This window comes from Pecten maximus, chromosome 6 (assembly GCF_902652985.1).
Source record: "Pecten maximus chromosome 6, xPecMax1.1, whole genome shotgun sequence".
Classification (NCBI taxonomy): domain Eukaryota; kingdom Metazoa; phylum Mollusca; class Bivalvia; order Pectinida; family Pectinidae; genus Pecten; species Pecten maximus.
In genome coordinates, this window is record NC_047020.1 from 13,973,644 (window position 1) to 13,999,000 (window position 25,357).

At 33.9% G+C, this 25,357-nt stretch overlaps 1 protein-coding gene across 1 annotated transcript; it reads left to right on the forward strand.

Annotated features, from left to right (window-relative positions):
• Positions 1-4,599: 4,599 nt before the first annotated feature.
• Positions 4,600-25,096, forward strand: LOC117329029 (cytochrome P450 3A24-like). The gene is made up of 15 exons (XM_033886715.1): positions 4,600-4,726; positions 7,243-7,352; positions 8,121-8,217; positions 11,856-11,908; positions 12,167-12,263; positions 12,500-12,616; positions 13,227-13,315; positions 13,736-13,884; positions 14,544-14,674; positions 15,211-15,313; positions 16,197-16,354; positions 16,685-16,773; positions 19,374-19,511; positions 20,699-20,861; positions 21,430-25,096. The coding sequence occupies exons 2-15, from the start codon at positions 7,270-7,272 to the stop codon at positions 21,505-21,507; spliced, it is 1,545 nt and encodes a 514-aa protein (XP_033742606.1). The 5' UTR covers positions 4,600-4,726; positions 7,243-7,269; the 3' UTR covers positions 21,508-25,096.
• Positions 25,097-25,357: the final 261 nt, after the last annotated feature.

Sequence of the window (25,357 nt, forward strand, 5' to 3'; positions counted from 1 at the left end):
TCAATTCAATTCAAATTATATGCATACATACCTTGTTTTCTCCACTAGTGTCACTTACTGCTGCTCTTGTACATGTACAAACCACCAATCTATTTTTCGGAGTATTGATAATGGATACAATAATGTTAGTTTCTAGTGCCGGAATAGTTGTAGGTGACAAGCTTTGAATGTATCCTTATCTCTGATACTTCAATGAACTAGGCTCTCATTAAAATTATTTATTTTGTGAAAAAATAATTTATATTTTTTTGATATTGTGAGGTGATACTCATCCAAATCCATGTCCAAATTCAAATATTCTTCTAAAATATATATCTTTATGACACATAAATGTCTGTTCACTGAGAAAAAAACGTCATATTCTTGAAGCCGAATATCTGAGACCAATCTCAGTGAATCTATTTCTGATAACGATATATCATTAGGAAATTTTGGTAATGTTTATAGGAGGTAAAGAAACAACAATTGTGGTGGTGTTCTGATATACGCATATTAATATCAATATTAAACGTCGACCAGACCTGGAATCTAACAATCTTGAGCTAATATGGACTGCAATTACTACACAAACTTATTCTTCTTGGTTGTCTATATCTATCCCGTATTCCTTGATTAATTGTTGGGATATACTTGACAATATTCTTGGTGACGTCGATTCACAAAGAGACATTATTCTTGTAGGTGAATTAAATCAAGACATGTTAGATCTTAATCCTAACTCACATCTATATAAGATTCTAGTTAGTTATGGATTAGAAAATACTGTCTCCTAACCTACTAGGATTACTTCCTTTTCCTCTATATCATTAGATGTCATTATTACTAACAATACTAATATCACCAATAACACCATAGTGCACGACCCATCCTGTAGTGATCATTGCCTGCAAGTACCGACCTAAATTCATAATTTCTAAAAAAAAAAAAAGCATACCTATAAGAAAACTCTTTTACATTTTAGTAGTACATACTATGAAGGAGCTAATGGATATCGTAGATCTATCGACTGGGATACCCTATTACAAGGTGATATTAATGATATGAATTCTATCCTTACTGAACAAATCCTTACAGATATTAACCAATTTGTACCTAACAAAACAGAGCAATAAGATGCTATTCGTCTAAAACACGTCAAAGAAATCGTCAACATTCTAAAGCAAAATTATTACAAAATAGCCAGCTTCTTGGAACTTAGAAAAATTCAAAACCAGGTTTTTTCTCTAATCCGAGAGGCCAAAGAAAAATATCTATCTAAACTGAAGGGATCTTTAGTTTACAAATCTATACCGTCTGGGAAATGGTGTCGAATCGTAAAATCTGCAATGAATCTCAAAATCAAAAGATAAACAGATACTCCGTTAATCATTCACGGCGAACTGAAAATGCATCCTACTCTTAGAGCACTTAATGATTACTTTACCTCCATATCCGCAACTGATAAAAATGTTGATGACTTGCCCCCTGATTGTCCCCAACCACCACACAATTTCTCTACTTTCAAAATCACCGAACAAGATATCACTGACCAACTACATCTTCTCAATACTAACAAAGCCGCAGGCCCTGATACCATCCCTCTTAAATTCATGTTTCCCATTCTCTTATAAAGCCTCTAATATTTAATAAGTCAATATCCTCTGGCATGCTTCCTAATGTCTGGAAATATGCCCATGTTACCCCTATATATTAAAGTAAAGGTTTAATGTGCGATCCATTTAATTATAGACCAATCTCTTTCTCTTATTCTCAGCAAAATATTAGAAATTGTCTTCAAATACATGTTTAATTTTCTCTCTATAAATAAAGAATTATTTCTAAAAATCAATCAGATTTTCTACCCAAAGATTCAACATCATATCAACTCCTATATATAGTGCAATTACAAAACATTTCGATAAAGGTAAAGAGGCTAGAATGATCTTTTGTGATATCATCGGGTTTGGCATGATGGTTTACGCTACAACTTAAAAAGGTATGGCATAACTGATAACATGTTAATATGGTTTTCATCCCATCTCAGTAACAGATGGCAGAGAGTGGTCATAGATGGTTTCAAATCTACTTGGAAAACAATACAGGTAGGGGTAACCCAAGTCTGAATCCTATAGGACCATACCTGTTTCTGTCGTATATCAATGATACTCTTTATGGGCTGAGAAATGAGGAATAATTTTCAATCCTGATAAAACTGTATATCATCTTTTTTCTAAGCGAATTGATTCCCAAACATTGCAACATAATCTTTATTTTAATAAACTAGTTATTAACAATGTCACCCGTCATAAGCACTTAGGTTTATTCTCCAACACAACGGCAAAATGGTCAACCCACATAAATTATATCTATAAAAAAAAGCCTTTAAACGAATCAATGTACATAGAATTTTATAATTAAGATTTGATAGAAAATCTCTCTTTACTATTTATACCACATTTATTCGACCGATTCTTGGGTATTCAAATATTGTATACTATAATGTGGAGTCCTGCATGGCGTCGATTCAATTAGAAGCGATTCGCATCGTTGCAGGCTTAAGACGGGGAACAAACTTTGCTATCAACTTAACTTTGTTATCAAGAATCTGGCTTAATACTACTTACCAAAAGAAGACATCTACATAGAAACATTGCAATTTTATTATCTATAATAAGAATTGCCCCTCTCATATTCACGAACTTTTACTACTTTTTATTGATATAGGAGACAACTATTATTTTCGTAAAAGTAGAATGTTTAATGTTTCAGCTTGTGAGACCCCGTTTATATCAAAATAACTTCTTCCCGTCCCTTATGACGGAGTGGAATGATCCTACCTGTCCGTTTCCTACATTGACATCTATTAGATCATTAAAAAAGAACATCTTAAATACACATATAGTTGATACGAATGCCCAATGTTCAGACACTTTTAAGTATTATGATGATCTTAGAATTAATATTTTGCTAGTAATCTCAATAATGATCTTTTTAACTCTCATCTTAGTGACAGTTCAGCTGCCTGTGTAGTTTTCCAAGATCGTTATCATTATGTTTTGCAATGTCCCCTTTATACTAAACCAAGGCGACTTCTTTCAACTCTATTTCTGAACTAGATACCACTTCTCCGCTTAAATTATTTTTGAGAAAGTTCAATGTTACGTCAGAGATACAAATGGCTTTATCTGAATTCTGTAGAATAGCTTATAAACTGTAATTTATACATAATTATATGAATATAAGACTAACTTCTATCTCATGATGATTTATTTAATATGGTACAGTCTGCTATTTTTATAAAAATTCATCACTTTCATATAATAATAATCATATATATTATTGTACTGATGTGTATTTACTGTTATTATCATTGTAGGGAGAGGGCTTGTATAGGCTATGCCTAATTCCCATTGTAGCTCTGCACAATAATATATTCTGATATCAAAATTAGCCTTAAATCTAAACTGAAAAAGCACTTCTAACTATAACTTCAGAGGTTTTTATTAAGTGTAGCCTTCGCAGTCTTAATAATGCTTTATGTCAATTATGTAACAAAGTCAGCAATTTGAATTATAATAAATGTATGGATCATTTGGTTGATGATGGTTCCTGTAAATGGGGTGATAATGTTTTAAATGCAATTCATTTTTTCTTCCGATATCAACTTCATTTGAATATTCGACATCGCACCATGATAGTTTATAACTTCCTAGGATATGTTAATCTACATGTTTTATTATATGGCGCCATTGCCTATTGATATCAAGGATAATTATACTTTCTAACACTAGTCCTTATCCTAAAAAGTAAACGCTTTCAAATGTATAAGTAATAATTATGTCTATAAATCCATCATAAATACATGGTAGTAGAAGAGTGAATGAGAATGTGTTTTATTTGATTATATACAATATCAGGTAATTAAGTTATTTTCCCACTGCATAATACTTGCTATATCCATATGTTCAGAAAACTACAGGAAAGGACTAATATAGGCTTAGCCTGTTGTCCAATCCAATTTGTCAACACTTGATATTGATAATTTTCTATTTGAGAATACTTTGTTTTTATATGTGTTGTGATAATAATACATGAATGTAATTGTGTTTGGAATGCAATAGTGTATACTAAAGTTTTATTGCGGAACACGGGGTTGACTAAATAAGGGATCTTTTAAACCAGTTTGAAATACTGACCATATAAGGATGTGCCGCATTATTACTGTTATATACGGCTAAAATAACACGTTATCTTGGAAAAACCTTGACCAACAATGTGTTGTGAATGCTGTCGGTGTAATGTCCCACACGTTAATCAAAATAATAAAGTTTTTGGTATAAATTAGACACGTAGGGCTTACTTTAAAAATGAATCTATACTCAATTGATGCAATAAAGCAGTTTTCATTATCTAGATCAAAGGGAACATTTAAAGAACATCTCTGCATGGTACAGAGCGTGGAGTGGATGCTTTTATACGCGTTCAATACGTGTACGTTTTGCAGGTAAGTACAATGCGGAAAGTATTTATAAATCCATGTCAGTATTGAGGACGTGTGTCTCATCACACATACGATAATAGCTATAAATAGAAAGCATAATACATCGAGCTCTGTGTGATCGCAGTGTTTGACGTTGCCTTATATGGCAAATACCTCTGGGTAAACCAACATTGGCTCCTTATTGTATATAAATACAGGCTTTGCAGTTTGTATGCACACTCAGGGTATCACCGGTATTTGACAAAGGTAGGTGCCGGTCTTTTACTTTCTAGTTTATAACTACACAGCTCACATCATAAGTACGCGTATAGTGTCTTCTGTAAATACACAACATATAAACGCAACTACATGTACTTGTCTTGTAGTATTGTTAGACGTTAGTACCTGATAAGTTAAAGCATATGCATGTATCTAACAATTACGCACCTACACTAATTCGTATTTGCGAAGTGGTAGCGAATATAGACCAATATGATTAAGTTAGTACCTTATGGAATTGATTGATTGATTAATCATTAACGAACGTAGTGCAAGTAAAAACATGTTTCTATCATTTAAACCGCGACATTTAGGTCGTGGTCGTCTTTGTCCATTTACAACAACAGTCACTTAATTGTAAATGTCATATAAATCGCCGTATCAACTAACGAGTGTGTCGGTAACTAAAGCTGACACAATTGCTATGTACTTAGGTATATATTTGTATGTAGTTTCATATAGATGTCGATTACCTTATTTTCCATATGTTTTATATATATATACTATCCCAACGAGCTGATAAAAGCTGTACTTTCAGTCAATTCAAATTATTATCTTGGATATTACTTGACCGAGTTTACTCTGGCCCTGACATCTCTGGTGTCAGAGCCAGAGGAAACTCGGGCTACTTAGATACGTACATGTATGCATGCAGCATCAATTATCTTTTTACTTGACTCATAATGAAGTCCGTCCACTCAACACCGTCAGACAGTGCTAAATGAAAAAGCACTTTAAAAAAAAACATGTCAGTATTGAGGACATGTGTGTCTATAAAATGTATACGTGATCGCAGTGTTTGACGTTGCCTTATATGGAAAATAGCTCCGGGTAACCGGGTAAACCCACCTTGACCCCGGTATCAATACACTGTTACAGGCTTTGCAGACGACATGTATTGCCAGACAGGGTATCGCCAGTATTTGATAAAGGCAGGTGTCTGTCTTTCCCTTTATGTAAAGACACAACATATAAACACAACTACAATACATGTACTAGCCTTGTCGGTAGTGGCATACGTTATAGTGCCTGATAAGGGTAATTACACACATACATAAACTCATACTAACAATATGGTATGCTCGTGTAATTCCGTCTCGTTAGGAGACCAAGTGAAAACAAGTTATTCAGGAAACATGTATAGGAAACATTTTTACACAACATTGGTTATTAACTTACGTTAATAGAGGGTGCAATAATGGGGAAATGTTAGCAAAAGTTAGATTTATCGTTTTACATTAAGGCAGCGACGTGTATATCTGATTGTATAATCTCTGATTAAGGGGTATTGCCCGCTGCAACGGCCGATACTATCCGATGAAAAAGGTTATTCAGAAAACATGCATAGAAACATTTTCACACAAAATTAGTTATTCATCGACAATAATAGTGGATAAATAAATGGGTAAATGTTACCAAAGTGTAATTTGTTGTTAACGCACATGCAGATAGGATAACAATTTATCTTTCATGAAACGAGAGTACTGCACACCCGTGAACACCGACAAAATATGTGATAACTATTAATGAAAACCACAAATTCTCTCATTATTTTATCCTCTATTAATGTCAGTGACTAACTATTTTGAGTGAATACGTTTCAATGCATGTTTTCTGTCACCTGATAGTGTCGGCCATTCCACTCGGCAATGCCACTTAAAGTTATCACGTATTCATTTCATTAAATATAAATTGTATTACCTTCAAATGTGTTATCCTGTAGTTATGAATTATGTCAACTTATCGAGTTTTGTCGGGAAAACAGACGAGAAACATCACAAAACCACATTCATTTCCATGCCAACGATATCCACAACCTTAGTCGCCATATATGTTTTTCTATATTTCTTTACGTTTCATTTCGATTATTTACAAAAGAAAAAAAAGCTATCCAAAAAGCTGAAATTTTTTTTAACTTTCGGGTCAATTTGGATTAACAACTTGACCTTTTTCCTTTTTCTTTTTTCATTTTTTTTTCTTTTTTTTTTCCTTAACTCGATAATGATGCCCATGCACTAACGGGCCGACAGCCATGGGCAAAACGAGAGAAAACCTATCACTGAAGTACAATGTATTCTACAGTCAATCAGTATTTTCTCCGCTTTTCATGAAATAAAGCTGTTACATTGAAACCTCAGGGATCCGGCTGACCAATTTTATAAAGGGCACTATGAAGAAAAGGGTAGTGTTTTTTAAGCTTTAGTCAAATCGTGAACGATGGAAACATTGAAAATGGTACTATAAGATAAAGCTGTTGCAGTTTTATAGTCACTCCGAAAAAAGGATTCTTTGTCCATTTGGCTTTTCATGAAAATTTGAACCATAGAAAAACGATGTTAACCACTACTATATAAAATCGTTGAAGCGGTACACCCCTTTGTTAAAACAAAGTATTTTACACTTTCTTTAAAGAGAAAACAGTGACAATTCGTAACAATTAAACTGTGATTAGAAATGTGTGAGAGGAGGTGGTCTGAACAAATTTGAATGATTTATCATTACAGGAAGAGGAAAGGCAAATTAGAGGCAGTATGTTGGTGCTTGGATTGGTCGATATACCCTTCTGGGCCCAGCTAATCATTCTATTTGTGGCCATGATAGTAGCATACATCGTGTAAGTAATATATATATATGTGTGTGTAAGTAATACTGTAAGGTGGTCCTATCTCTCCATGGGTCTATTCACTTTCGGATTGATAGCACACTTGGTATCTATTTCATGACTCCCAGGATAAATGATGTATCAATGCACTAGAAATGTAAAGTATAGCCGAGCTATATGCTCCATGCCAAGGAAGAACACAATACTTTTCCTGAGTACATGTTAGTGGTTGCACCTTTGTATTTAGATAAATCAACCAGTAATGACATCTAAGATTACCTAGTATGCAGTTACTTGTACAGGTACAAAGTAGACGTGGCATCAGGTGGGTTTAACTCTCAGTTTCCATTGGTTATCTTTTTACAATCCATAGAATACCTTACATTGACCTGTTCAAGGTAATTCAACAATGCATACTCTATTTATAAGTGTTGGAGAATATAATACATAATATGGCATTGAACTAGGGTATATTTTGCAAAAACAAAACAAAAACAAAACATACGAGGTAATAATTTAAGAGAGAAATGCACATTTTGTAATGATCTTAATATACCCTCATATTGTATAAAGGACACAATTTGAATGACAAACTGAGATATCTATATAAGGTGTTCAATATTTAGGTATATATATACTATTTACATGTTTATTTGAAAAATCTGGATAATTTTACTATTTCGAGTTTAATACTGTGTTGACTTTAATGTGATCAATATCAAGTGAACGTTATTTGAAGCAGGAATTTTCGATACTATATCAATCGTATACTATTTGTAGGTATATGACCTGGGAATATGATATCTTTAAGAAGATGGGCGTCGATGGTCCAAAACCTACCATGGTGATAGGGAATATGGGAATGTTTATGTCTGAGGTGAGTAAAAGAAATCTAAGAATATATAAAAATCAAGTAAAACTAAAACATCAAATAGAATCAGCTCTATATATCTACAGTAGTGTGTTATAGGTTTGTAGTCCTGTGTATCTACAGTAGTGTGTTATAGGTTTGTAGTCCTATGTATCTAGTGTGTTATAGGTTTGTAGTCCTATGTATCTAGTGTGTTATAGGTTTGTAGTCCTATGTATCTACAGTAGTGTGTTATAGGTTTGTAGTCCTATGTATCTACAGTAGTGTTATAGGTTTGTAGTCCTATGTATCTACAGTAGTGTGTTATAGGTTTGTAGTCCTATGTATCTAGTGTGTTATAGGTGTGTAGTCCTATGTATCTAGTGTGTTATAGGTGTGTAGTCCTATGTATCTAGTGTGTTATAGGTGTGTAGTCCTATGTATCTAGTGTGTTATAGGTTTGTAGTCCTATGTATCTAGTGTGTTATAGGTGTGTAGTCCTATGTATCTACAGTAGTGTTATAGGTTTGTAGTCCTATGTATCTAGTGTGTTATAGGTTTGTAGTCCTAGGTATCTACAGTAGTGTTATAGGTTTGTAGTCCTATGTATCTAGTGTGTTATAGGTTTGTAGTCCTATGTATCTACAGTAGTGTGTTATAGGTTTGTAGTCCTATGTATCTACAGTAGTGTGTTATAGGTTTGTAGTCCGATGTATCTAGTGTGTTATAGGTTTGTAGTCCTATGTATCTAGTGTGTTATAGGTTTGTAGTCCTATGTATCTAGTGTGTTATAGGTTTGTAGTCCTATGTATCTAGTGTGTTATAGGTTTGTAGTCCTATGTATCTACAGTAGTGTGTTATAGGTTTGTAGTCCTATGTATCTACAGTAGTGTTATAGGTTTGTAGTCCTATGTATCTACAGTAGTGTGTTATAGGTTTGTAGTCCTATGTATCTACAGTAGTGTGTTATAGGTTTGTAGTCCTATGTATCTAGTGTGTTATAGGTTTGTAGTCCTATGTATCTAGTGTGTTATAGGTGTGTAGTCCTATGTATCTACAGTAGTGTTATAGGTTTGTAGTCCTATGTATCTACAGTAGTGTGTTATAGGTTTGTAGTCCTATGTATCTACAGTAGAGTGTTATAGGTTTGTAGTCCTATGTATCTACAGTAGTGTGTTATAGGTTTGTAGTCCTATGTATCTACATTAGTGTGTTATAGGTTTGTAGTCCTATGTATCTAGTGTGTTATAGGTTTGTAGTCCTATGTATCTAGTGTGTTATAGGTTTGTAGTCCTATGTATCTAGTGTGTTATAGGTTTGTAGTCCTATGTATCTACAGTAGTGTGTTATAGGTTTGTAGTCCTATGTATCTACAGTAGAGTGTTATAGGTTTGTAGTCCTATGTATCTACAGTAGTGTGTTATAGGTTTGTAGTCCTATGTATCTACATTAGTGTGTTATAGGTTTGTAGTCCTATGTATCTAGTGTGTTATAGGTGTGTAGTCCTATGTATCAACAGTAGTGTGTTATAGGTTTGTAGTCCTATGTATCTACATTAGTGTGTTATAGGTTTGTAGTCCTATGTATCTAGTGTGTTATAGGTTTGTAGTCCTATGTATCTAGTGTGTTATAGGTTTGTAGTCCTATGTATCTAGTGTGTTATAGGTTTGTAGTCCTATGTATCTACAGTAGTGTGTTATAGGTTTGTAGTCCTATGTATCTACAGTAGTGTGTTATAGGTTTGTAGTCCTATGTATCTACAGTAGTGTGTTATAGGTTTGTAGTCCTATGTATCTACATTAGTGTGTTATAGGTTTGTAGTCCTATGTATCTAGTGTGTTATAGGTTTGTAGTCCTATGTATCTAGTGTGTTATAGGTTTGTAGTCCTATGTATCTAGTGTGTTATAGGTTTGTAGTCCTATGTATCTACAGTAGTGTGTTATAGGTTTGTAGTCCTATGTATCTACAGTAGTGTGTTATAGGTTTGTAGTCCTATGTATCTACAGTAGTGTGTTATAGGTTTGTAGTCCTATGTATCTACATTAGTGTGTTATAGGTTTGTAGTCCTATGTATCTAGTGTGTTATAGGTTTGTAGTCCTATGTATCTACAGTAGTGTTATAGGTTTGTAGTCCTATGTATCTACAGTAGTGTGTTATAGGTTTGTAGTCCTATGTATCTACAGTAGTGTTATAGGTTTGTAGTCCTATGTATCTACAGTAGTGTGTTATAGGTTTGTAGTCCTATGTATCTACAGTAGTGTGTTATAGGTTTGTAGTCCTATGTATCTACAGTAGTGTGTTATAGGTTTGTAGTCCTATGTATCTACAGTAGTGTGTTATAGGTTTGTAGTCCTATGTATCTACAGTAGTGTGTTATAGGTTTGTAGTCCTATGTATCTACAGTAGTGTGTTATAGGTTTGTAGTCCTATGTATCTACAGTAGTGTGTTATAGGTTTGTAGTCCTATGTATCTACAGTAGTGTGTTATAGGTTTGTAGTCCTATGTATCTACAGTAGTGTGTTATAGGTTTGTAGTCCTATGTATCTACAGTAGTGTGTTATAGGTTTGTAGTCCTATGTATCTACAGTAGTGTGTTATAGGTTTGTAGTCCTATGTATCTAGTGTGTTATAGGTTTGTAGTCCTATGTATCTACAGTAGTGTGTTATAGGTTTGTAGTCCTATGTATCTACAGTAGTGTTATAGGTTTGTAGTCCTATGTATCTACAGTAGTGTGTTATAGGTTTGTAGTCCTATGTATCTAGTGTGTTATAGGTTTGTAGTCCTATGTATCTACAGTAGTGTGTTATAGGTTTGTAGTCCTATGTATCTACAGTAGTGTGTTATAGGTTTGTAGTCCTATGTATCTACAGTAGTGTGTTATAGGTTTGTAGTCCTATGTATCTAGTGTGTTATAGGTTTGTAGTCCTATGTATCTAGTGTGTTATAGGTTTGTAGTCCTATGTATCTACAGTAGTGTGTTATAGGTTTGTAGTCCTATGTATCTACAGTAGTGTGTTATAGGTTTGTAGTCCTATGTATCTAGTGTGTTATAGGTTTGTAGTCCTATGTATCTACAGTAGTGTGGTTAGTAGTATAGTTGTAGTTTCCTATGTATCTACGTGTTGTTATAGGTTGTAGTCCTATGAATTACGTAGTGTGTTATTGAGGTTTGTAGTCCATGTATCTACATAGTGTGTGTTATAGGTTTAGTCCTAGTATCTAAAGTATGTGTTAAGTTTGTAGCTATGTATAGATGAAGTTTAGTCCTATGTATCTACAGTAGTTTATAGTTTGTAGTCTATGTATCTACAGTAGTGTGTATAGGTTGTATCAGTATATAGTATTATGTTAATGGTACCTAGTTTAGAGCAGTATCTAGTTTTATAAGTATTTGTAGTCTATTTCTACTATGTGTTGTAATTGTTATCCTATCTACGTAGTAAGGTTTTAGTCCTATTATCTAACAATATGGTTATATTTGTAGCCTTTATCTACAGTAGTGATTTTAGAAGTTATAGTCATTTAATCTAGAATAGTAATAGAAATTTGATCTGAAGATCTAGTTTTAGGTACTACGATGAAATGTACTGTTAATAGTATTAATTTGAGGTTGAGCATTTTTCCTGTCTGACATACAAGTGTATTCATCTTCCTCTTCCAGGGTATAGTCAAAGCGGAAAGGGACCTATACATAAAATATGGTAAAATATTTGGGTAAGTCAAGTAAATGCAAATTAGTTAAAACTGCAATATGTAGATGTAGTTATCAAGACATCTAAACGAGTATGTACAATTGATGTAAAAATTGATGTTAACTGGTACCATGTAAAGAATAAATTCTATTTTACTGAAAGTATTTGTGGTATTCTACAAAATAATTGTATTGTAATGTTATCTATCTCTAAGGATATCTATAGAAAATTATTTTTAAATTTCCAAATGCGATCGTAATGTCTGTCCTTTTCCCACTAGGACGTTTGAAGCAAAGTACCCTAACCTATTTATTGGGGATCCAGAACTACTAAAAGAAATTTTAGTGAAGGATTTCAACAGTTTTGTCAACAGAAGGGTTTGTATAATATTATCAATTATCACAAGTCAATAATATAATTTGCTTATGATGTTTACAGGTCATCCTCGCTAAGGAAGTCACACATATTTTGAACTGAAATATGTTCCGTGATTGAAATGTTTATTTTACAAATGTTCTTTCGTAAAGCAAAACGATCAACAACCAACAATAATCGGTTATTTTTTCATAACGTGTAATTCCAAATACATTTACCTGTAATTTGTTACTTTTAGGATTTTGATCAGATGGATGATCCTCTTAGGGATTCTCTTCTAACACTCAAAGATGACCATTGGCGATTTGTCAGAAATGTCATAACTCCAACCTTCAGTGGAAAGAAATTAAGAGCGGTAAGGCCTTCGAGATGTTCGCATTTGCCAGTTGAAAATCGTTAAGCCCAAGTTACGGTGTAGACTCTGCTGGTTGACTTTTTGTCGGAGATATTCAGCGACCTGCATGTCACATTTTAATTCATTTGAATAGTGACATGGACAATCTGTAAATGAGATTAATGTCATTGTGAAATTCAATATTGAAATTGATGATAAGGTTTTTTTCTTCTAGAAGAACGAAATAGTTGTATGCTGAGATATAACTCATTTTTGTCGCTACGCTATGTAACTTTTAACTTGTATTGAAAAGTTCTAATGTAATATCTGGCATTATCTGGCTTTGACCTAGAGTTACAGAAGTTGCTTCCCCTTGTTGAGCACAGTTTTCTCACATACAATATGTACTTAGGTGAAGTTATAACTCTTCTCTCACATGTTGTGGTGACTTGTTGCCATATTAACATTGATTTTGAATTATAATCATAATTTATTTTAAACACTATTTTATTAATATTCAAGTACTGACACACCCAGTACAATAGAAATTATGTATACATATAGGATAGGAATGTAATCACTCATAGTCTTTATACTGATGTGTATGTAGGTATTTTGTGATATCTTTCAGATGGGACCACTAATAAGGCAAGCAGGGGACTTGCTGCTTGCAAACTTAGAGGAAAAGGCAGTTAAAGGCGAGGACACGAGCTTGAAAGTGTGAGTATGCCTTAATATATTTAGATTTTGAATTGTGGTCTCCCATTCACTGTATGTTAATCTGAATTGTAATCACATGATTGTAAACGCAATCTATGTCTCGTGACAATTTTAACATGAAATATGATTAATACACTACATCTACGCTTTGTACCTATCTCCGGATAACCGACCTTTTAGTGCAGATATTACCAATATTTACATTTTGGAGTGTTTATATCTTTAGATGTATTTACAGGTAGACTTTGTGTTTAAAGCATACATTTTCCAATTTACGAAGTAGACATTAATTGTATTATACATATGAAGTCGAATGGCAAGTATGGGGGCGAGGAGGTTTATATTGATTTCTTTAAGAGGTTTAAAGATATTGGTTTTAACAAATACATAAATTTAACAAAACTGATACTACGTTTGCAGAACGTTTGGGGCCTATACTATGGATATCATTGCACGAACAGCGTTTGGGTTGGAGGTAAACTCTCAGAGAGACCCAAATGACCCTTTCATTAAGCATGTAAAAGTATTCTCCGATTCCAAAGTCGCAGCAGTTCTCGGGATAATCTATTGTAAGTACCAGTTGTATCGAAGATTTAGAATGTTCAAGTAAATCTAATTGTAAAGAAAAACACCTTCCGTTTTTAAATTTATGTCTCCATTTATAAAATTTGTATGCAGCTTTTGTAAAAAGAAATGTTAAAAAATTCCTATGGCGATAGAATTATCTATAAGATATAAATTAAATGACTTTAAAGCACATCTGTTGATATACCGAGAGCTCTTCTGGAGAGCGAAGCATTCCAATCTAGCAGCTGTGAATTAAAGCACTCGTGATACCAACATATTTTTTTTTATCTTTGGAACTTCTTCACAAGGACTAGATTTATTTAACTTCATTTTATATACAAATGTATATGTATGTATAAATACACAAAACTGTATCCACATATAGCTAAATATAGAATATGTGACATAAAAACAAATATGTAAATATATTTTTCTTGTGGCACACGTTCATAGTTACAAAAATATTTATAAAAGTATCGATCTAGACAGAATGTTCCCAACCCATGACACAAACAATGAAACAAGGTTACATGACTCTTTAAGTCTTTAAGACAATGGGGTATTTATTTGTGGTGAATGTGCACGAGTTCGCCACCTCTGCATGACACGGAATGTTTTCCTCAGTTGTGCGTCTTCTTTAACATTGATGTTTTATTTTCAGTATTCTTCCCCTTTATGAACTGGATTCCTCGCGCTATTCAGACTGCCGGAATCAATCTGACTAAAGATGCAACTGATTTCTTCATTTCCGTAACTGAAAAAGCTTTAAAAGACAGGCGACAGAATCCAGGGGTACGTCAGTATGACAACTTATTAGTTAAAATGATTATTCATTTAATTGATAGATATGATTTTATTTTTCTCCGAAGGTGGTAGTTATTTAGTAATAATGAAATTACCTTTTACATGTATACTTCATTTGGAATCTGATTTGAAATGAAATACAATGAAAAAAACTACAACCTTAAAATCGCCTTGGTCATTAAATTGATAGAATGTGGTTAAAGAGCTACTGATAAGGCCAGGTTGTTGTCAAGCCACGGCTTTTCCACCATCATATAATAAGGGAGACAACCTTGGATTAAACATATCAATACGTACAAATTAGAAGTGAACTGGTATCGTCAGCCAGTTTTGAAGACTTATGGAAGGGGTATGGTATATTGAAAGTATTTATTCATAAAAGGTCATAAATAGGAGCCAGCCCATATTTTATCGAGTTTTCCACAACTTGCGAGAAATTCTGTTTTAATTTTCTTTCTTATAGGTTGTCACTCATATTATGATTGCCCATTGACCATGATCTTGCTGTCTTATTTATTTTGCAGAGGTATGCAGATTTCTTAGAACTTATGGCGCATGCTCAAGCAGCCAAGGAAGAGAATACTAAAAGCGAAGGCGTTTCTGCAAATTCATGGTCATCTAGGAACAGTAAGTAATGTAGTATATTAAATTACTGATTTTATAGAGTAGCATTAATTTATTTTATCAAAATTTAACAACAAAAGAGAAAATGGTCATTCTTAGCCGGCTTTGGTCGATATTGGACATCTTCGTCCCATATATCATCATATCAAGAGCAACAAAGTGTCATGTATGTTTTATTACATTTCGGTATCAAAACCAGAGCACAGAATACTAATGATATGACCCACGCCTAAGTGCATGCTACTCCATGACAGTCATCAAAACGTCATACATGCCTCATCTTTGACAAAAACATTATATTGCACTCTCGCTCAACTGATGGAATGTGTCTAAAAAGACTGTTTGGCAGAAATCACGCGACTTCACAGAATAATCACACGAGTGTGTAATATGATGTTTTATCAATGTCGCAGAGTGCAATTTGATGTTACTTAGAATAATAATAACACATGATCAGATGTATAAACTGAAAATGTAATATAATGCATTCACTGTTATTTGTGTGACATCAATAATGTGAAAATGTGACCAAGTGTCTTTGTTTCGAACAGGTTTATAGAGATCGCATACTCTAGATTAGATAATAAATGTTAGACTGACTATTACGACTACGTTCTTATTTTCAAATTTTCTTTTCAAAGCTTTTGTCATTATTGTATAGAAAAGTAAATAGTATATAACAAAAGACACAGAAGTGAGAGCCACATTTAACTTTGTATTTCATAATAGATACAATTACACCATACAGCTTTTAATTCCCTCCAGTCCTCCCCCATCGGGGACTCGGCAGTGATGCTAGATGAACATAACATTTGTTTTTACTACGATAAAAGAAATAAATCAATTTTTTTCAGTGACATAACATAGTTTAATTGTGGTGTTTCAGTGCTTTCTGACTCCGAGATCAGGTCCCAGGCACTTCTGTTTTTCCTTGCGGGATATGACACAACATCTAACAGCTTGACATTTGTCTTTTACCATCTGGCTATCCATCCTGACATCTGTGACAAAGTCATACAGGAAATTGATGATAATCTGGGAAAGGTGATAACTTACTGTAAACGTACATCTTTAAACGGTTATATTATTTTGGCGATTTTCATGTTGAAAGAATTCAGCTAAACATTGTTGACTAATTGTAGTTTTTGTAAACATATCATTTTCTACGACAAGTATGGTAGTTGTGATTGGATTCGGCTATGCACTAAAATTGCAGTGTACCAAAATAAATAGTATTGCTGACGATCGGTAACTATGCTTTCCTTATTGCTTTTTTAACCTTTGTTGAAATTATAGATTAAGTTTATTCATGTGTTATATTCATATTAACACCATATTTTATTATTTTGAAATAATCTTCTTTATATGTCTTAGGAACCTGCCGATTATGACAACATCAAAAAACTAACATACCTGGAAATGGTTATCGAGGAGACATCGAGAATTTTTCCTGCTGCATCTAGGTAAATATATATGCTATTATCCAATTTGAGATCAAATTTGTAGTGTGATGAAACACCTTCTCTGTATATCAACTCTGTGTCATACTGAAGTGTGATGAACACTCTCTCTGTATATCAACTCTGTCATGCTGAAGTGTGATGAACACTCCCTCTGTATATCAACTCTGTGTCATACTGAAGTGTGATGAACACTCTCTCTGTATATCAACTCTGTGTCATGCTGAAGTGTGATGAACACTCTTTCTGTATATCAACTCTGTGTCATACAGAAGTGTGATGAACACTCCCTCTGTATATCAACTCTGTGTCATACTGAAGTGTGATGAACACTCTCTCTGTATATCAACTCTGTGTCATACAGAAGTGTGATGAACACTCCCTCTGTATATCAACTCTGTGTCATACTGAAGTGTGATGAACACCCTCTCTGTATATCAACTCTGTGTCATGCTGAAGTGTGAAGAACACTCTCTGTATATCAACTCTGTGTCATACTGAAATGTGATGAACACTCTCTCTGTATATCAACTCTGTGTCATACTGAAGTGTGATGAACACTCTGTATATTAACTCTGTGTCATACTGAAATATGATGAACACTCTCCCTGTATATCAACTCTGTGTCATACTGAAGTGTGATGAACACTCTCCCTGTATATCAACTCTGTGTCATACTGAAGTGTGATGAACACTCTCCCTGTATATCAACTCTGTGTCATACTGAAGTGTGATTAACACCCTCTCTGTATATCAACTCCGTGTCATACTGAAATGTGATGAACACTCTCCCTGTATATCAACTCTGTGTCATACTGAAGTGTGATGAACACTCTCTCTGTATATCAACTCTGTGTCATACTGAAGAAGTGTTATGAACACTCTCTCTGTATATCAACTCTGTGTCATACTGAAGTGTGATGAACACTCTCTCTGTATATCAACTCTGTGTCATACTGAAGTGTGATGAACACTCTGTATATCAACTCTGTGTCATACTGAAGTGTGATGAACACTCTCTCTGTATATCAACTCTGTGTCAAACTGAAGTGTGATGAACACTCTCTGTATATCAACTCTGTGTCAAACTGAAGTGTGATGAACACTCTCTGTATATCAACTCTGTGTCATACTGAAGTGTGATGAACACTTTCTGTATATCAACTCTGTGTCATACTGAAGTGTGATGAACACCCTCTCTGTATATCAACTCTGTGTCATACTGAAGTGTGATGAACACCCTCTCTGTATATCAACTCTGTGTCATACTGAAGTGTGATGAACACTCTCTGTATATCAACTCTGTGTCATAATGAAGTTTGATGAACACTCTCTGTATATCAACTCTGTGTCATACTGAAGTGTGATGAACACTCTCTGTATATCAACTCTGTGTCATACTGAAGTGTCGAATACACCCTGTCTGTCGTACTGTATTGTTGGTATTTGTTAGAGGAGTGTAATCATTCCATAATTATGATCATAAGTGAAACTCCTTTTCGCTAATGATATACTCATTTGATGTTAATTTAGGCTGCCACAACAGTGGTATTACACATTATGTATGTATAAAAGGGCGTATTGCATAGCAGACCATGTCATTTATGCCATATAATATGTTCCATCGTATGGTCATGCACATTCCAGAGAACAGTTTGCCTGTGCAATGTTTGCAGTTGAAGCCATTTACATAAGGCCTCCCTCAGACCGTTAAGAATATTTTGTGTATTAATTATCTCTAAACAGAAGTCTAATAACTCCTAACACGTTGTCAATCATTGAGTTTTAATATCTAGACAGAAATGTAATAATCACCAATAAATAATTTCTCAATAGAAGTGTAAATAACAACCAACGAGTAAATAATCTTTAAATAGAAGTGTAATAAAAAAATCAATGCATATTTTTCAAATGAGGAAAAATTATGGAAATAGTGCGGAAGTACGCACTTGGTGCGCAAAATGTAGGAAAGGGTACCATCTATCTAATGATCTCTTAACACGTGTAATTATCAATGATTCAAATTCTCTCTAAAAATAAATTGAAATTGAATAACTAATGGCAAATTTAATAGCTAAATGATTCAAATGAAGTTTAAATTTAAATGTAAGTTACATGAGTGTATATTAAGAGGACTTTTGACCGTGACTTGAAGTTTGTGCATATGGCGTTTAATTTGTGTTATTATTTCTACAGTTAAACAGAAAGTCTTAAACAGTTTCATTCACTGCATATCAATAGATAACAGTTATATCTGCCAAGGATATAAAGTAATGAAAATTTCCATATCTCGGTGAAGACATATTAATTATGTAAAATAATGTCAAAATCGAGAATTCAGTAAAGGATCACACAACACAACTTTTATCTTAATGCAAATTTTCGTAGCATTGTCCACCGCTATTTGTTAAACTGACACAGGGGAAACGATAAACATTACTTTGAGTTATAACTCTACCTAATTTACATGTATTGTTTGTAATGATTTATTTATATTTTCTGTTAGAATTGACCGTATTGCCAGCCGTGATGTGGTCATTGGGTTATAACTCTACCTAATTTACATGTATTGTTTGTAATGATTGTTTTATGTTTTCTGTTAGAATTGACCGTATTGCCAGCCGTGATGTGGTTATTGGCAACGTCAAAATCCCAAAAGGCATGATTGTGACCATGCCAATAGGAGCCATACAGATGGACCCAAAGTACTGGCCTGACCCAGATAAGTTTGACCCCGAAAGGTATGATCTTTGACCTCCAGGTACTATTACAATTATAAATATGTAGGTGAGAGCACTGATCACTACCAATGTTATCGACATTAAATATGCCCTTAAAAATCTTCACCATAGTTACTGTTTGTGTTAAGGCTGGTTCATTTAAGCAGATGTCTGTCCATGTCAATATTAGGCTGGAAACTGGCCCACATATAAAAGTAATATAAGTTCCGAACTCTATCATTTTGACATTTAAAATTTGGCAAAATTATAGCATGCATATTATAAATTCTGTATTTCTTGTTCTCATTTATGTGGTTTCTACTAAAATTGGAAAACAGATTTTTTATGATTTTGTTTTTACATATCAGATTTAAATTGGTGAGTTTTAACTTCTTTGTATCTTAAAGGACTTGCACAACTACCATGTTTTATCATATGTTACAGTATGACTATCGTGAATCAATTCCCTCCATCGGCCATTTGACGTTCAATTACGTGAAATTTAGGTCATATTATAGCTTGCAATTTTCGATTCCTGAGAAAGAATGTTATTTTACAGGTTAAATGGCATATAAGAACTCGAAAATAGTAACCCTGATATTGTACAGTGGACGGTACACCACCTTTTTTCACATGCAGTCCTACCTCATTCTATTTTCAGTGTTTATTTTTGTTATCATATCTTAAGACATTAATCTTTATTCTCGTATATATGATGTACCTATCTCATATGTTAATAATTCAAGAAAATAGTTACAAACCTCAGAAACACATTTTCTGTAGGAAGTTGGTTCATGTGAAACAGCAACTGATTGGCTCAATTAGTCCTTAATGTATTTTTTTGGCTTAATTTGGAATATGTGGTGCCCTATGTTCACTATAGCGTGCTTAAAATAGAAGTTCTATTTAATCTACCTCATCCAAATTTTGCTCTGATTGCATTATACTCACGTGTGGGTTAGTTTACAATCATGTGGAGATGTCTCCCATCAACCGTTAATATATTGGTCAGCGTAGATGAACTTAAAAGAAAGTTATGTTATCCATATTTCAACAAGGAGTAGGGTGCCCTCAACTCTTTAACACTAGTATTTGTTGGTGTGCACATTTGATTTCCCTACTACCCTCGGAAACCTAAGCTGAATCAGTTCCATATAAGTTGGTCTTAAAGGGTTCTTCCTTTAGAAGAATGTTTGTCGGTGTTTCAGGTTTACAGCCGAAGCCAAGGCTAATAGGGATCCTTACACATATCTCCCATTTGGAGCTGGGCCCCGAAGCTGTATTGGTATTCGACTAGCACTGATGGAACAAAAGATGTGTATTGCGCAGGTCCTGCAATCCTTCAGGCCAGTCCGTTCTGCAAGAACAGATGTAAGTGATCTCCTCATGTTAAGATATCGACCTAAGATTTCCATAGTGGGTTGTTGTAGGATTCGAAAATGAAACAAACAAAACAAAATTTCCGAAAACAATAAGTCATCTGACCATATCACAAACCTTCGTGTTTGGTTTTTCTGTCAATTATATTTCAATTGTATAATTGTATTTTTTTTCGGCTTTTTTTTTTATCATATGCATTTCATACGATATAATATATTATAAATATATTATTATCATAATATATCAGAACATCAATATTTTCATGTGTGCTTCGAAAATTCTTTACCGATGTGAAATGATTTAAAATAGTGTAGGAAGCAAGTGTGCATCGAAATTAGTTTGTCTTTGCTCTATTACATTTATAAACCAAATAACGACGAATTCAATGGAGAAAACAGAAAACATCAATCTGGTGATAAAAGTTCTGTTAATACTAGGGATAAGCTGTCTCTTATGTTGTTTCACCATGTGTGTCACACCTGTGGGTTATAAATTATAACCGTTAATTGATCATGTTAGCAATCCTATTTGATCTTATGATTTTGAATTTTCATTTTAGTGCCCGCCAAAGATCAGTAAATTAGGAAATATGGTAACTGATGAAGGTTTATGGATCAAGTTTGAGAAGAGGAGCTGAGCTGTAGTAGAATTACTGGTTTAAGCCATGACAAAGCACAGTTTTATATTTTGCTGTAAAGGAAAGCAAGAATGAAACTAGAAAAAAAGAAATATTCTATACATATCAATGGAAAACATGTGCAATGAATTACAAAACGTGTAAACACAGTAAATCACTTGCATCACTCGAAATGGAATTGCAGTATGAGACATTATGAATGAAGAGTGTTTGGGGAAAGACAAAGTAGGGGATAAGTGGAGGAGTCCAGTTGTGGCCACTGAAACTTCACAGCCACACCAGTAAGATGCTGCATGTCTATATTCAACACTGTTCACCAATTCTGGATTTTGTTGTGATATTAGTTTAAACTACAAACAATTAATACTATTGCGTATTGTTACAGTCGTTTAATTGTGATTTGTGTTACAGTGAGGTAGACTTTATTCTGAATTATTGTAAAGCATAAATCATGACATTATTACAATTGTATAGAGGAATGCATAAGAGTTACAAAGTGAAATGTGCAAGTATCTTGTATGTTTATAAGCATAATATGACAGTTTGCCTTTATCAAAGCGCACACAAAAGTAATATATTGCGCTCTTTTTTAATCAATGACAGTTTGTATAAGTTACTTGTTCTGTAGTACAGATCGAGTCCCCCAACCTACTGCCTTATCACTCCTAAAACTTCTCACCCACCCACTGTGTTATTAGTATGTGTTTACTTGCAAATTGGGTTGTGATATTAGTTTAAACTACAAAAAAATGCTATTGCGTATTGTTACAGTCTTATAATTATACAATTTTTGAAAATCGTCTGAGGTTCACACAAACCCATTTGTATAGTGTCTATATATAAGAATATCAAAGGTATGGTGTTGTCTGCCCTTAGCGTAGGGTTCTTTACCTGAAATAGGATTAAATGACACATCGTCAGTATGCGTTACATTGAGCGGTGTTTGGTTTATTTATAAAGAATTGACATATCAGTTTGGGTTACGTAGAGAGACTTTTGGTTCAGATATAAAGAATTGACATATTATCAGTTTGGGTTGCGTTGAGTTACGTTTGGTTTAGTCATAAAGAACTGACACATTATCAGTTTGGGTTTCGTTGAGTTACGTTTGGTTTAGTCATAAAGAACTGACACATTATCAGTTTTGGTTACGTAGAGTGACGTTTGGTTTAGTTATAAAGCATTGACACATTATCAGTTTTCGTTATGTAGAGTGACTCTGTGATATTGGGTCTGCACCATGCTGATGTAAATGGCTAAGTTTGTTCAAATGAATGATTTTGACCTTCATTCAATATCACATGGGTCAAATACACTAAACTATTCATATGACTTATTTTCAATAACCAAAAGGTCCCGATACCTAATATTTGGCTTGTAGTATGCTTGGGTTTATTCAAATGAATGATCTTGACCATAAATTAAGTTTAAAATAGTTTTATTGACCAAAATATTAAAAAGACAGCTTTTATACCTGCGAAACTCTGAGATCTTATATCTGATCTCTGATACACTTGTTCTGAATTATGTTTATGGCTTGCATAACATACAACAGGTACGCTGGCTTACAAAATAAATAACAGGTACGCTGGCTTACACAATAAATAACAGATATGTTGACTTACATATCAAACAACACATACGCTGGCTTACATACCAAACAACAGATATGTTGACTTAAAAAGTAAACAAAAGATAGGCTGACTTACGTAGCAAACAACTGATACACTGGCTTACATAACAAACAACAGATACGCTGGCTTACATAACAACAAATACGTTGGCTTACATAACATACAACAAATACACTGGCTTACATAACAAACAACAGATACGCTGGCTTACATAACAAACAACAAATGCGTTGGCTTACATAACATACAACAAATACACTGGCTTACATAGCAAACGACACATACACTGGCTTGCATAACAAACAACATATATGTTGACTTACTTAGCAAACGACAGATACGCTGGCTTACATAAAAATCAGATACGCTGGCTTACATAAACAACGGATACGCTGACTTGCATAACAAACAACAAATACCTTGACTTAAATAACATACAACAAATACACTGGCTTACATAGCAAACAACAGATACGCCGGGTTACATAGCAAACAACACATACGCTGGCTTGCATAACAAACAACAGATACGCTGGCTTGCATAACAAAACAGATACGCTGGCTTACATAACAAACAACAGATACGCTGGCTTACATAATAAATGACAGATACACTGGCTTACATAACAAACAACAGATACGCTGGCTTACATAATAAATGACAGATACACTGGCTTACATAACAAACAACAGATACGCTGGCTTACATAACAAACAACAAATACGTTGGCTTACATAACATACAACAAATACACTGGCTTACAAAACAAACAACAGATACGCTGGCTTACATAACAAACAACAAATGCGTTGGCTTACATAACATACAACAAATACATTGGCTTACATAGCAAACAACACATACACTGGCTTACATAGCAAACAACACATACGCTGGCTTGCATAACAAACAACATATATGTTGACTTACTTAGCAAACGACAGATACGCTGGCTTACATAGAAATCAGATACGCTGGCTTACATAAACAACGGATACGCTGGACTTGCATAACAAACAACAAAGACCTTGACTTAAATAACATACAACAAATACACTGGCTTACATAGCAAACAACAGATACGCTGGCTTACATAGCAAACAACACATACGCTGGCTTGCATAACAAACAACAGATACGCTGGCTTACATAATAAATAACAGATAGGCTGGCTTACAGAACTAACAACAGATACGCTGGCTTGCATAACAAAACAGATACGCTGGCTTACATAACAAATAACAGATACGCTGGATTACATAGCAAACAACAGATACGCTGGCTTACATAATAAATGACAGATACACTGGCTTACATAATAAATGACAGATACACTGGCTTACATAACATGCAATAAGTACGCTGACTTACATAAAAAAAAACCAAGTGCAATCAATTATTGCGAAAGCTCACCGGTGGCAGCAATCACACTTTGCATTCATTTTTTATGTATTTATACGCATGTCATTTTGAAATTGTACGTCACACAATATCGCTCCTGGACCTCTTATGGATGTATAAACCAAATAAAAAGGGTGTGGACTTACAAGCTTTCCAAAACTTACCCCCAAAATCTTTAAAGAGGGTTTTTGTGCTAAAACAAAATTAAGCCCACTAAATGGTAAAATGCGAAAAAATCACTATTTTTCTGCATGATTTTTCTATAACATCATAGCAAACAACAGATACGCTGGTTTACATAGCAAACAACAAATACGCTGGCTTCCATAACAAACAACAAATACGCTGGCTTACGCTGGCTTATATAACAAACAACATATTTACTCTGACGTGTCTATTTGCTTATAACAAGAAAATATATCAATTTGTAATATTGTTGTTGTACTGACCTATTTATTTATAATATTGCTTTTTGTCGCTTGCATGAACTTGCTACATTTTGTGGTGTATATTAACAATTAAGGACATCTTTTAATTAAACAATTCACGGCTTTATTTTGTTTTATCACGTTTTTAAGGAATACATTTATACGGAAGCGTATTAGGGCCACTATAACAAAAATTAAATCGTACGTACGATTTACTAATTCGTACGTACGGATTACTAATTCGTACGTACGATTTACTAATTCGTACGTACGATTTACTAATCCGTACGTACGGATTACTAATTCGTACGTACGATTTACTAATTCGTACGTACGATTTACTGATTCGTACGTACGGATTAGTAAAGTACGTACGGATTAGTAAA

What these genes read in the sequence shown, in the direction of transcription:
- LOC117329029 (XM_033886715.1), top strand. Translation starts at nt 7,270, where the DNA reads ATGTTGGTGCTTGGATTGGTCGATATACCCTTCTGGGCCCAGCTAATC. An exon ending in TGGGAATGTTTATGTCTGAG is followed by an intron (nt 8,218 to 11,855) that starts GTGAGTAAAAGA and finishes TTCCTCTTCCAG; the next exon opens with GGTATAGTCAAAGCGGAAAG. An exon ending in ACAGGCGACAGAATCCAGGG is followed by an intron (nt 14,675 to 15,210) that starts GTACGTCAGTAT and finishes TTTATTTTGCAG; the next exon opens with AGGTATGCAGATTTCTTAGA.